General features: G+C 33.6%; 1 protein-coding gene across 1 annotated transcript in view; it reads left to right on the top strand.

The window, feature by feature from the left end:
* PGAP1 (post-GPI attachment to proteins inositol deacylase 1) overlaps positions 1-13,402 on the top strand; it is a 69,328-nt gene extending 55,926 nt beyond the window's left edge. The window contains exons 23-27 of the mRNA XM_070581736.1: positions 436-571; positions 1,845-1,895; positions 2,371-2,558; positions 4,012-4,116; positions 5,692-13,402. Of these exons, the coding sequence (XP_070437837.1) occupies positions 436-571; positions 1,845-1,895; positions 2,371-2,558; positions 4,012-4,116; positions 5,692-5,830 (619 nt within the window). The 3' untranslated portion in view covers positions 5,831-13,402. The remainder of the gene's footprint in view (positions 1-435; positions 572-1,844; positions 1,896-2,370; positions 2,559-4,011; positions 4,117-5,691) is intronic.
* Positions 13,403-13,553: the final 151 nt, after the last annotated feature.

Below are 13,553 nucleotides of genomic sequence, written 5' to 3'. Positions count from 1 at the left end.
ACGTGATTTCCTGTCACAGAGGATTGTGGTGTGGTGCTGCTTCCTCCACCCTTCTCAGGTGTGCCTGACACTAACACCGTCACATGCCTGAGTGATCTGAGACCGGAAGAAATAGGAAGCTGTTCCCTCTCCTCTCAAGAGTGGAAATGTATGGCACAGGGCCTATAGTTAATGATTATCTTGAGCAACATTTTTTCTTCCTTGGTACAAATATCAGCCATAGTGTATCTAAATGGAAGAGGGGCTATCGCAGTGTATTACAGAACTTGCAAATATGTGTCATCCATTGCCTTTATTAAAAAATAACTTACTGTTTACTTTATAATACTTTCGTATTAATATGCTGGAGAGGCTGAGAGTATTGTATGGTTCTTATATGAGGCTGTATGAATAACTGTTAATATACTTTTAAAAGCTTTATTCTTATTATTCCAGGCCCTCTGAACTTCCTAAAGATATCAAGATGATATCGGCAGACTTGCCCTTTTTAACAGTTGTTTTGATCATAGTTAGTTGGACGACTTGCGGAGCGTTTGCCATACTGCTTACTTATCTTTACTATGTGTTTAAGGTATGTCAAGTCAGCACAGTCAAAATGGCTGGGCTTCATAGCAGGCGGGAGTAAACTTTCTTGTAGAAGCTATTAACAAAAAATTTAATTACTTCTGCAGTGAACTTCCATTACATAACAGGTTTAAATGTAAAGGTTTTTTTTTTTAACGTCTTAGTTATTTAAAAGATAAATAGTTAACTGTAGAACTCAAATTATTAATCTGAGTTAGGTTTCTTTGTTAAAAAAAAAAACAAAGGGAGGGGAGAAGATATGTTTCACATTGCTTCATGCTCTTGCAAGTAATGTTAACTTTTTATAAAACGTTTTACTAGAGCAGTTTTTATTCACACCTCCCTTTGCACATGGGTAATAGATAAAACAAAAAGTTTTATCAGTGGGATCAAGCTGTCAGTCATGCTGATATAACGTAGAATGTTACAAACGTTGCTGAAGAATCAGAAGACAATGGTAAAAGTAATTGGGCTGATAATTTTACTGAGGAAGTGGAAGACACTTCCAGGACGGCCGACAGCTGTGCAGAGAGGTCTCGGTTTACAACGGCACACTCTCCACGTTAATCTTATGTAGACGCAGTTGATACCAGAGTGGATAGCTATTATTTTCCCTTTTTTAAACAAAGGTTTATTTTCATCTACATTTAACACTAATACATACACATTATGGATTACTTGTAGTTTTCAAAGGAAGTTTATGTCCCTCAGAAAAAACTATGCTGAGCTACTTCGATTTATAAATGAGATATTTTTGGTTTTCTTAATTGGATATTTCAAACAACTGACCCAATAAGCAAAACTTTCTCAATACTTAAGGAAAATTAATAAATTAAGCTTACAGATTTCTTCAGGTTCTTGTAAACATTTCACCACTGCATGTAATTGAGTTCAGGTTTTCAAAGATTTAGAATATATAAAACATGTTAAACTCTTTTTACTTTACTGAGTATAATCAGATTTTTGACTCACAAGGCACTTTAAGTTGCTAGAGCAAGGCTTCATCCAAACCAAGGCTCACAGAATGTAGAAGATATAGCAGTATATCATGGCCCCAGCATACTCTGGAAGTTGGTATTATTTTATTTCTTTTTTTTAGTTCAGAATAGCAAGCATGGGTAGTCATTATTTAGCTTTTCTAAAAGAATGTTTTTAAATGTTTAAATGGATTTTTAGTTCAGATTTTTTAAATTCAAGATTACAGTGCTTCTCAATTTTAATAAAAATGGTTTTTTCTTTCAAAATAAAAGGAAAATTAAATAATCATTTCTTTCTCCTAGATTGTTCATCTGCAAGCCAGCCTAACTTCTTATAAAAATAGCCAGACTGTGGTAAGTTATATTTTCAAAACTCTACATCACTTTAATATGAAAGAACATGGGAAAATATGAAAGTGTGTTTTTTTAAAAAAAGGTTAGGATTTTATAGTGTTTAAAAGGTATTATGAATTTAAGTAAGTTTAAGAATAGTGAACCTAATGAATATTAAAATAGGCTTAGATTTTCTAAGTTTAACTTGATCTTTGTCAGTACTTATGTTGTTTTTATTGTTACAAATTATCTTTTAAATTTTATTTCGAGTAATTACTTAGAAGATATATTCTTAGCAGGGGAAATAGCAAGTCAAAGGAATAAAAGTGTTGTAACTGCCTTAAAGTACTTTTAAACAGGTAATTTCAGTATTTTATTTAAATTTGGTAATGGGAATCTGTATTTATTTAGCTGTTGAGTAATTGAGTATGATTTTCAATAAAATAAAGTTGAATTTTACTTAGTGTTTTGATGTTTTTACTGTCTTGCTTTACAGAATCCCAAACACTCTAGAAGAAGTGAAAAGAAGTGCAGTCAGCATAAAGACTCTGCAGCGCACCATCGTCGTTTATCTGCCGGTGACGCTGAGGACAGCATCCGCATGCACAGTACTGTGATCAACCTGCTCACGTGGGTTGTGTTACTCAGCATGCCGTCTTTAATTTATTGGTTAAAGAATCTTAGGTGCGTTTTATTTATGTAATTGTGATTTATGTGGTTCAAACAATACATATCTCTACATAGATACTTGCTAGATTCCTAATGATCAATAAAACTTCCTCAAGAATAGGACGCTATGTATCACCTGAAATTTATTTTCAATACATTCACATTTTCTCCCTTACCATAAGAATATAAACTTCCCCAAAATCTGCCCCAAAAAGAGGGAATTATATTTTGTTCATTTACCTTTAACCTTCTTTGAGTCTGGAAATATGTGAAAATGTGCTTTATTTTGTTGGCTTAAGGTATTCATAATCCTAGTACTTTATGTACTTTTCAGTTCATGATCAACTTTATGTTTTCTTAAATTTGGGGTGAAGGAAAATGCTTGCATTTAAAAATATTAGAAATAACGAAGGAAGTTTGTACTTTTCTAATTGTCCCATAATAAAGTAAATGATCCGCGATTTTACTACTGAAAACTGTTGTTTGCTTTGCTGTCTGCTAGGTGTCCTAGGTTAAATGAGAGCCTAAAATGCCCTCCACGATTGTTTCTAGAATATTTAATTATTGTCAAATTACTAAAAAAGTAATAATAATAAGCGACCTTATCCAGTAATAGGTGAACCTCTACTCAATGTAATTTTCAGAAATGACATAAAACTTTCAGATTATCTAAATACTGGAAATTTTTAAGTCAGCAGAGCCAAAATAAGCTTGACAAGTTAAATCACAGGTTACCAGATGTTAATATCCTTCCTTTGTCCCTCATTTTAGTCAAGATCCAGATTTTTGTTCACAGGTTTAGGTAGAAAATTACTTGAGCACAAATTTCTGATTCTGAAAGGCTGTAGATGTCCCACAGTCTGTAAATGCAAGAGATGAGAATTTGGGTTTTAAAAAGATGGGGGACAATTACTTTAAACCTTCATTTTTTTCATCTTTTTTAAATACAGCAGCCTTAATATATTTAAAATAATTTGTTTTATAAAAGCATTATTTATATATGACTTTTCAGGCATATGCCTATTATAAAAAAGAAGTGCATCCATATTGGATATTTTCATTTCCTTTAGTAGTTTCTGAACATAATTCTCCATATAAAAGCTTGAGTGTATTATATGTGGAATATAAACAAGTACTTGGACAAAGAAAACAGTTCAGTAGTTACAAGGGGAAAGGGGCTGGGGGGGCACGGGGGTGAAGGGGAGCACTCATGTGGTGGCAGTCAAGAAATAATGTACAACTGAAATCTCACATTGATGTAAACTATTATGAACTCAATAAAAAAAAACCTTGGGTGTAAAGATGGTGTAGAGCAAAGATTATTTATCAAAGATTTCATGAGCTGTTTGGGGATCTCTTATATCCATATTGTTCCTGGAATGTTTTCAAATTTATATGATTGATTCTGATAATTTAAAATGATCGTGTGCTTTGTTGAGTTATGTTTTACTTTTTCTTTTTGTTGTAGGTATTACTTTAAACTTAATCCTGATCCATGTAAACCTTTGGCATTTATCCTTATTCCAACTATGGCAATTCTTGGAAATACTTACACTGTTTCAATAAAATCAAGGTATAGTAGTTTAATCTTTCTTTTTCTCACATCTGTTCCTTTATCACCCTTTCTTTTGTGTCTGAAACGTGCTCCTAATTTCTAATTACTTTGACTATTCCTAAAGGTAAAGCCATAATAGTAAATATGGTTTATATGCAAGTATATTATACTTATTTTCTTAATTATGGGTTTTACGTGTTAGGATATAAGAATGATTTTTTCTTTAAAACATTAACCCTTAAAAGATATGATGTCTGGGGCTGGCCCCGTGGCCGAGTGGTTAATTTTGCGCACTCCGCTGCAGGCGGCCCAGTGTTTCATTGGTTCGAATGCTGGGCGCGGACATGGCACTGCTCATCAAACCACGCTGAGGCGGCGTCCCACGTGCCACAACTAGAAGGACGCACAACGAAGAATATACAACTATGTACTGGGAGGCTTTGGGGAGAAAAAAGGAAAAAAAAAATCTTTAACAACAACAACAAAAAAAGATATGATGTCTAAGATTTGCTTCCAAAAAGTACAGGAGGAGTAGAAGTAGAGAGGAATATAGGTGGAGTAAGATTGGCCATGACTTGTTAATGTTTGAAGCTGGGTGGTGGGGACATGAGATTCATTCTACATTAGTCTACTTAGTATATGTTTAAAATTCTTCATAATAAAACTTGACTTTTTATTGACCGGTTCTTTACTCTGGGAGCCTTGTTGGTTGATTCTGGCAGATATTTGCAGATATTCCAGAATCAGGCAGACCTGGGTTTAAATTTAAGGCTCTGTGTCCTTAGGTGAGTTTCTTAACCCCTCAGTTTCTCTATTTTCAGAGTAAAAAGGTAGTATTCTTTCCTGGTAGTCTTTTTCTTTTAAAAATGTTTCTTTCAAAACTATTCGATGTCTTATCTTTAGGGTCCTATTAGGAGTTAAGAATGCTTCCTTTTTCTTTTTTCTTTTCTTTTTTTTTTTTTTGAGGAAGATTAGCCCTGAGTTAACTACTGCCAATCCTCCTCTTTTTGCTGAGGAAGACTGGCCATGAGCTAACAGCCATACCCGTCTTCCTCTACTTTATATATGGGACGCCTGCCATAGCATGGCTTGCCAAGTGGTGCCATGTCCGCACCCGGGATCCGAACCAGCAAACCCCGGGCCACCGAAGCAGAATGTGTGTACTTAACCACTGCGCCACAGGGCCGGCCCCAAGAATGGTTCCTTTTTTATTTGGTTGAGGTGTTTTTGCTATATGAACAGGGTTAAAATGCGTATTTCTGTGTAGTTATGTCTTAGTAAACATTATTGATTTTTTTTGTTAAGATGAATTTCTAGAGTTAGAATTGCTGAATAAAAGTCCAACTAGTATTTTTCTGTTGTTAAAATTTGAAAGACTAAGCAAAACTGATTATTTACTTAATAGAGATTTTTTTCTCCTTCCTAGGCAAAACATGACTTATATTGATCCTTTTCAAAATTATGGACAATTAAATTCATTATATGAAAAATTATTTCATCTAATAACACTTTCTCAAAATGACATAAAAGACATATTCCATTTTTGCTCACAATGTAGATTACGTAGTAATGTATATTTCTGTCTCTTTACAGTAAATTGTTGAAGACTACGTCACAATTTCCACTTCCTCTGGCTGTTGGTGTGATTGCTTTTGGGTCAGCCCATTTATACAGGGTTCCATGCTTTGTCTTCATTCCTCTTTTACTCCATGCGTTATGCAACTTTATGTAAGATTGGATTTAAGGAATGATAAAGATGATTTATGCCTTTAGGGCCAGTAATAAGAGGGAACGCACAGATCCATCAATGTGGACAGCAAGATCTTTTGGAGAAGACAAGTCTATTTTTACAATATTGGAAATAGGAAATTAGTTTTGTAATGCTTGAGGAAAGTAGTTGAAGCATGGTTTTGTTTTGTGGTATGGCATCTGTGTACAAGTCATTTTGGAAAATTTAGTAAAAGGATGCAGTGGCCGCTCTCTGAGGACACCTCTGCATATCAGCTTGTCTGCTCGATTGGCCATACCAGGGATCTTCTCCTAAATGCTCAGTAAATGTAGCATTGCTTGTAATTTCACCTCAGGCATTCTGCTCATTTCATCAAACATTGTTCTGAAAAGTGGGTTACTTTGTATTTGCTACAGTATACTTATTCTGAAATACATCTTAAAAGATTGATGAAATTCACAACTGTTTGGTTTCTCAAAAATGAAATAGCCACTACGAGTCTTTGGCAGCCTCAGTGAACAAAGCAGATCTTTTTTCTTCTTACATCTATGAAAATATAACCTTTAATTCTAAGCAGACATGTTTTCTTGGTAACAGTACAAGATTGATGGACGGAAACATAATTCAAATTCAAAACTTAATGAAATTTTCTTACTACTTTTCAAATATAAATCTTATTTTGTCCTTGGCGAATATCAGGAGACTATTAAAGAGATTTATTGTTAAATTTAAAGAAAATTCTCGTAAATATTTACCTACTGTCATTGAGCAGTTCAGTTGTTCAGTCTATATCATTTTACTTAATTCATTGACCCCCGTGGCTTACAAAAGTGCCTCAGGTCATGATGGATTGTTAAAATAACTAAATTCTGGTGGTCAGGAAAAACTCTAGGTATGCACAGTTTTTGTCTGTTGTGGAAAATAACATGATCAAGTGCAATACCACCTTTGATGTATAAAATTATACAATAAATAGAACAAATATAAACATAAATTGGAGGCTTAGCCACTAAGTGGAATCTTAATTTGCCGTGGTGATTACTGTTTGGCAGATAAGAGTAATGTTTCTATGTCATTTGAGATTTCAGCTCAGCTTTAGCTACAAAAGAGTAGCAAGTAGGTAATGGAGCTAGGCAGCTTTGCCTTAAACTAGCATAAACTCAGGCTGAGGCATACCTGGCTCATGAAGTCCTTCCTTTAGATGTGGATGCTGTGAATACCCAAACCTCCAAATCAAAGTCCTTGAGTCCCAGTAATTCTGCATTTGCTCCTGTAAACTTGTATCCTTGTTAGTGCCCAGGATGTCCTAGAATACCAGGTTCCTTCTGTCTGCCACTGCATCTGGATTCCTTTACAACCTCTCAGCTGTTACTGTCTGTAGAGGGTTCCCCCACTTCTCTTCTCACTCGTTCCTTAGGTCCTTGCTGTTTTGGCATCAGTTGAAGCCGTTCTTGCTGTCATCTCTGAGGGTTTAAGTTTGTTTGATTTCCTTGTCATCTTTCCCAACTTCCTGCCTGTTGTTCAGTATTCATGCTTTCACTTACTGAGACATTAAAGGGAAGTAGTAACCTCATACTAGATATGGCAGACATACCAGGCTCTTGTTTGTTTGAGGGACGTAGCAAAAGGGATAAAATACAAAATGATCGTGTGTTCAGTATCTAAAAGGAAAGAGAATTTATTAGAATATAGACTTATCCCATGGCATACCACATATATATTTAAATAAGGACGCGTCTGCCTGTGTTTAGCTATGCATATACTCATAAACAACTTTTGTACATGTGGTATCTTTTGTTTTTTCCGTGATATTATAGTTGTATTTCAAATTACAGGTTAAATGTGTCATTCAGCTCTTTCTGAATTTGAATTTAGGTCTGTATACAGAAAGAACTTTAGAAAATTCATTAATTCGGATCTTCTATTGACAGCCATAATCATTGTGTTTATGTGATCTAAAGTCTCATTATTTAGTCAGTATTGCTCATGAATAAAATGTAACAAGCTTAAATTTCTCATTTGTGAATAATACATTAGCTTTTAAAAGCAGCAGACTAGACACACTAGTTCTATATTTTCATGAGTGTAGTTAACATCAAGTCCTAAAGTCTTATTTATTCCAACAAAATATTTCATTTTAGGACTGTAAAACAGATTCTAATTAAACATTTTAGAAGCAACATTAGGTTGGATCTTTAGCCATCATATGCATATAGATATATAAAGGCATGTATGTATACTTACATTTTGACGGGGTCTTCATCAAGTCCTGATGCACTTTAAACCCAGATAACCACCAGAGATGAGAAGGTAGGCTCTGTCTGAAGATGAGCCAAACTAATGTTTCTGTCACTTGAGAAAAGGAAAAGTCCTTTTGCCTTTAAATTGCACATTGTTTCTGTCATGCTTACAACCTATATTATTAGCTGCTAAAACAGCACAGGTTTATTAGCAATGTTACTAAAAATGAAATTGTTTATTGGTAGTTAGGATTATCTAGTTCAGCAGACTTCTGAGCTCTACTGTTACAACATTTTTATTTAGAATTTGTTGAGTTTTGAGTAAGTTTTGTGCTTATAGAAGTTACTCCTGGGCCCTGTTGTTGATAACTGGATCAAGCGTAGACTGGGCAGAAAAACAGTGAGTGCTTTCAGTGTTTCTGAAGCCCCCTGCTCTGGAGTCACGACTCTTATAATTTGGAACTGATACTATGATAGAAATCATTAATACTCATTTTTCTAGATCCTTTTTGTCCCGGAAATTAAACAGGTTCTGCTAACTCTTTTCTTGGTTGTCACCAGAGTGAAAATATTCAAAATAGCAGTCCTAGAAAAGCCATTTGTGCCTGGTTAACATTGATTTTGGATCTCTCAATGTATATTGATCATGTATTGATTAATTTTTTTTATTATTTTGGTTAGATGAATTCAGATGTATGTAATGGATACCTTTTCTTGATTGAACTACAGTGTGATGTCTACAGGAGTATACAGTAAGGAAAAAGAAAGAACTATAGTAGGCCTAGCAAATGTTTGTTGTTGATGATCCTGTCACTCATGCAGGTGGTGCGCGTTTCCACCACACACATGCTTATATGGTGCAGATTACGTGATTTGTTCATTATCTAGTTCCTGTGCTTTTCTTAACTCTTCAGACTTTCCGTTTATAGCCTACTTTGTTCATTTCACCTCATTGCTCATTAGCACCTGTTCCAGAAGGTGATCAAGGGAAGTAAAAGGAGAGAAAGCTCAATTTTCAGTTTAGTTCTTGAAAGCTCTGGTGAGAATGAGGGAAAAACAAAGATTATGAGATAAACTAGGGCTGTTGCTTCCTGAATCCCAGATAATTCAGTTGGCCTGTATTTTCATCTTAGGCATTAAGTCTAAATTAGTATAATGTCTTGCTTTATTGTGAGGTTTAATGCAAAACTTTACAGTGCTGAATTTGCAATTTTAGTAACTTGTTATTAAAATCAGTTGAGAAAAATCAAAAAAATGTGTTGGGACCTTCTATGACTAGGCATTTGTTGGTTATTTTTCATCATCACTTTTTGTTTTCTCAGTGTTTTAGATTTATATAGCTGCACATATATATCAGAGGAAACAAGATATCTTGTGAAGTTTTTTGGGGAAAGTCAATTTGGAGAGCATGACACTCCCCAGGGTAAAGGAAGCAATAAAAATATCTTTGTGTTATAAAATTAGACCCTGGCAGAAAACTTCCTTGCCACATAAGGTAAATGTATAAGATAGTTTTACAAAATAGTAAGATGATTGGGAGCTGAAACTTTATCCCAGTCTTTTTGAACAAAGGACAACATTTCAAGTTCTGTGAAGGACTTTTATTTATACATATTACTCATGCATTCTTTCACAGTAGGTTTTAACAGGCTGAGGAAACAGAAAGTCTGTGAGGCTGCTTGTGTTCTTTGCTTTTAATAAGGATGATAGGAGGGAAAAGTCAGGTCAGTACTCCAAATCCGGATATGTGTACTGTAAATGCTCAAGAATTCACTTTTTTTTTGGATACATTATATTATGAGTACAAATGACTGAATTTTGTATATTAACTTAGTTTTAAGAATGAAATAAAATTTAGAAGTAGTGAGACTGGACTATTATTTCATTAATAGTATAAATGTAAAAGTACACCTGAATTGATAACATAATTTTCAAAAGTTCGATGATATTCTAAGCTACATCTTGATTACATTGTCTATAGCTGAAAATTTTTAAATCAAATACAGTACTTTCTAAAAGTGTTTGGCATGTTGTGCTGCAAAAAATGACTATGTTTTGAAATACCAAGTAACCAGTTAATTTCTGATGACTTTGTATAGGACTTGATATATATGAGTCAGAATTATTCTGTACATTGTAACTTTGAAGACTTATGAAAAACTGTCGATGTATTTTGATTAATTAGTGTAAATTTGTTTGCATATTTGAATCCTAGTCTTAGTTTAGGACGTCTAAAATAGCCATTTTTGTAAAGTTCATATGCTATTTTTTTTAATGTTATTTTGGGTTTTAGTATTTATATAGTAGTAATGTTACCAGTAAAAGATTTATAGACAAAGCATAGAACTATTAACTATTCAAAAGCCTAAAAGATAGGCACATTTTGTATTTCATGTTGCACCTGTTATGTTTCATACTGGACTTTTTACATCCCTTTTTTAGGAAAAAAACACATTTGAGTTTTTTTAGCATAAAACTCTACATTGGAAAAGATAACTGTATTCATATGGTTAGCAAAACACACTTTGCCACCAAAGCTAAATGAAACTGTAAAATACCTCCAGATATTTGTGCCAATGAACTTTTCTTAGCATATTGGGATTAAAGCAAAAATACTCTTTTCAGTATTTTTCATCTAGGACTTATATTAAATATGTAAATCATTAAAACTTATAGTCACTACCCTAATTTTTCTTTACAAATATGTAAGGCTTATAGTGCAGGCTTATATATAGGCTTATATTCTATTTTGCCTGATTTCTGGAATAATATTCTCTGATTTTATTAAGTAAAAGGTAATTACCCAATAATGATCTTTCAGTAATTAATTGAAGTAATCATTTGAAGTAATCCTGCTTCAGATTCATTCTGTGCTGTAAAAATTGAAATTTTGTTGCTCAGATCATTTTTGGTACATGTCTCATTTATGTAATAGAAAGTTTACTGTGGAGTTTCTTTTTTTCCTGTGTGTTTTCATTCAGTCTGCATAAGTCACATGTTTCATAGGAGGAAATTATCCACCAGAACCTAACATAGTGCAGTTAAGTGAACATTTTAAAATGCATATCTTAAAGGAAAATATTATAAAACAATCAAGATGTTAATGCTAAAGTGTTAACATTGCTGTGGTGTTGTACTCATGAGAGAAAAGTAGAAATATGATAGAAACTGTTGTGTGTTTCTGGTTGAAATTCTTTAATTTCTCCACCATAGAAATTCTCAAAGGGAATTTCAGTCCCTCATAGTGTAGTTTTCCCCACCATTTAAGGTCAGTGAACTGTTTCTCTGCCCAGAAGTGTGATGCAGTTTGCATAAGTAGCCTTGAAGGAAAGAGGCAGCAGAGAAAGCCGAATAGTAAAATGTTTGGCCTTGATTTAGCGACAGTTTATCCAATTATCTGATGGGCACAGTGGACGATATGAGGACAAAGATGGTATATAAATGTACAAGACCTAAAAATTCACTGAACGTTGTTTCTTAGAATGAATTTGTCCTTTGTGTTGAATAATTTTATGCGAAGTAGGAGATACCTGTGTTTAACATAACCGTGCTTTCTACGTAATCAAATATGTATTTGTTAGAAAGTTGGTAGAAATAACCTTCTCTTTCTCCACTGTGGAGGAGAAAAAACCTCCAATTTTTAGTGTATATAAATTAGGAAATTGTATTGTGTATTTACATTTTAAAAAATATAAAAATGACTTAAATATATTATTTTGAAGTGATTGTATTACAGTTTCTTAAACATAGGACTAACTATAAATGTAGCAGCGTACCCATGAGAAACCAGACCAAAATTGAATGCATATAATCACTGTGACCTTGAACTTATAGTCGTTTGGGATAAAACAGACTGTGCCTTAAAATGATGAAGGAATGCCCTGCAATTTTATAACTGTATATTTTATTATGGGTGGTCTTCTCAAATTGGCCCCAAAACCTTTACTTTGAGGTTGGTGAAATAAAAGTTTAAAATGAAAGTTGACCAGTATTTCCCTTAGTGTTTGCAGAACCATTGCTCTAGAGGCCTCCCTTAGTTTCCAGGGTTCTCATTCGAATTAAAAATGTCTTACACCTTATAGACATAGAAAATTAAGTTTGGCTAAAATTTCTGAAAATAAATTTATTTTAACAGCAGGTGGTGGCACTTCTGTTCTGAACTTTTTGCACATGGAAAAAATTAATCTTCGAATGTAATTGTTTGTCTTTTAATGAATAATCTATCAAAAGCACGTATTCTTCCCTAAGACCTATACTTGTTTTTCCTCAGATTATCAAGGCTTGTATTTGTATATCAAATAAAGTTAGTTTACCCGATAATTATTTTTCCATAATTAAACTCGGATTCATGTAGTATATTTTAAAATATTATTTTCCATTTTTCTTTTTTTCTTTTTCCTTCTTAATTATTTTTAAGGTATCAAGAGAGAACTGGCTCCACTCTGGGGGGCTTTTTTTAATGTAAAGACTTGCATTTTTACTCTGCTTATTTGAAATAATGGATATAATTTCTATTAAAACAAATTATTTCATCCGTAGGACATTCATGGTCTCTGCTAAAAGCCATCCACATCTCTGTATACTCAGAATTTGTTGTATGTTTTTCAATATCAACTTTGGACATAAACTCAACACCTGTCTTTCTTCCTATTTCATCTCCACTACCTCCCTCCAAAGTCAAAAATACAGGTTTCTCTAAAAATATGTTGAAAGAGAACATGTCTTTCCTTAAAGTATGGTCAAATTGAGATGGAAGTAGTTTGGGCAAGGGTATGTAATAAAATACATGGCTGTCTTCTGCATCAGTTTTTATATTATAGTTAAAAGTTTCTAGAGAACAAACAATTTGTTATGCTGAGGTAGACTCAGTAATCATTTATTGGAAAATTGATCATTTTGTTCTCATTGAGAAAACGCAGTGCATAGTAATAATACTTAACAGTGCAAAGGAACTTGCCTATCGTGTATGCTGAAAAGTGACTGTCACCTTACAGATCTTTCCATTTAAACATGCATGATTTTGTCCAGTACTTTGTACAATGTATGGTGTACTGAATACACTTAGGTGTAATTTTGTGTGTATTTTTTGTATGGTATAATTAACATTATTACATTTAACTGGTTGTAATTCACAAAAAGTGCTATTTATTGTACTCTGTAGAGTGTTGTGAATGTTTTTATCTGTGTTTCAACATTATGGTGTAGGGTTTAATAGATGAATATTTGCCTTCAGTCTCCGCTCAGGTATTAATGTGTAGCAATTTTTGGTGCTTTCTTTTTAATCTGTCATAATCTGATGTTCTGAATGTTCAACAATAAATTTGGTGGACAAGAACACGCAGTGCAGAGATTGCTTACCAGTTCACGTACTCTCCACAACACCGTCTCAGGAAGAAATGCTTAAAAATGGTTTCTTTACAGCATGTGTAGCGTTTCAGAAATTTGGATGCGCAAGCATGCGACATGATAAACAGAATACATCATAG

Source organism: Equus przewalskii, chromosome 17 (assembly GCF_037783145.1).
Source record: "Equus przewalskii isolate Varuska chromosome 17, EquPr2, whole genome shotgun sequence".
Classification (NCBI taxonomy): domain Eukaryota; kingdom Metazoa; phylum Chordata; class Mammalia; order Perissodactyla; family Equidae; genus Equus; species Equus przewalskii.
The sequence above is the reverse complement of the archived record's forward strand: the minus strand, read 5'-3'. Positions and strand labels throughout refer to the sequence as shown.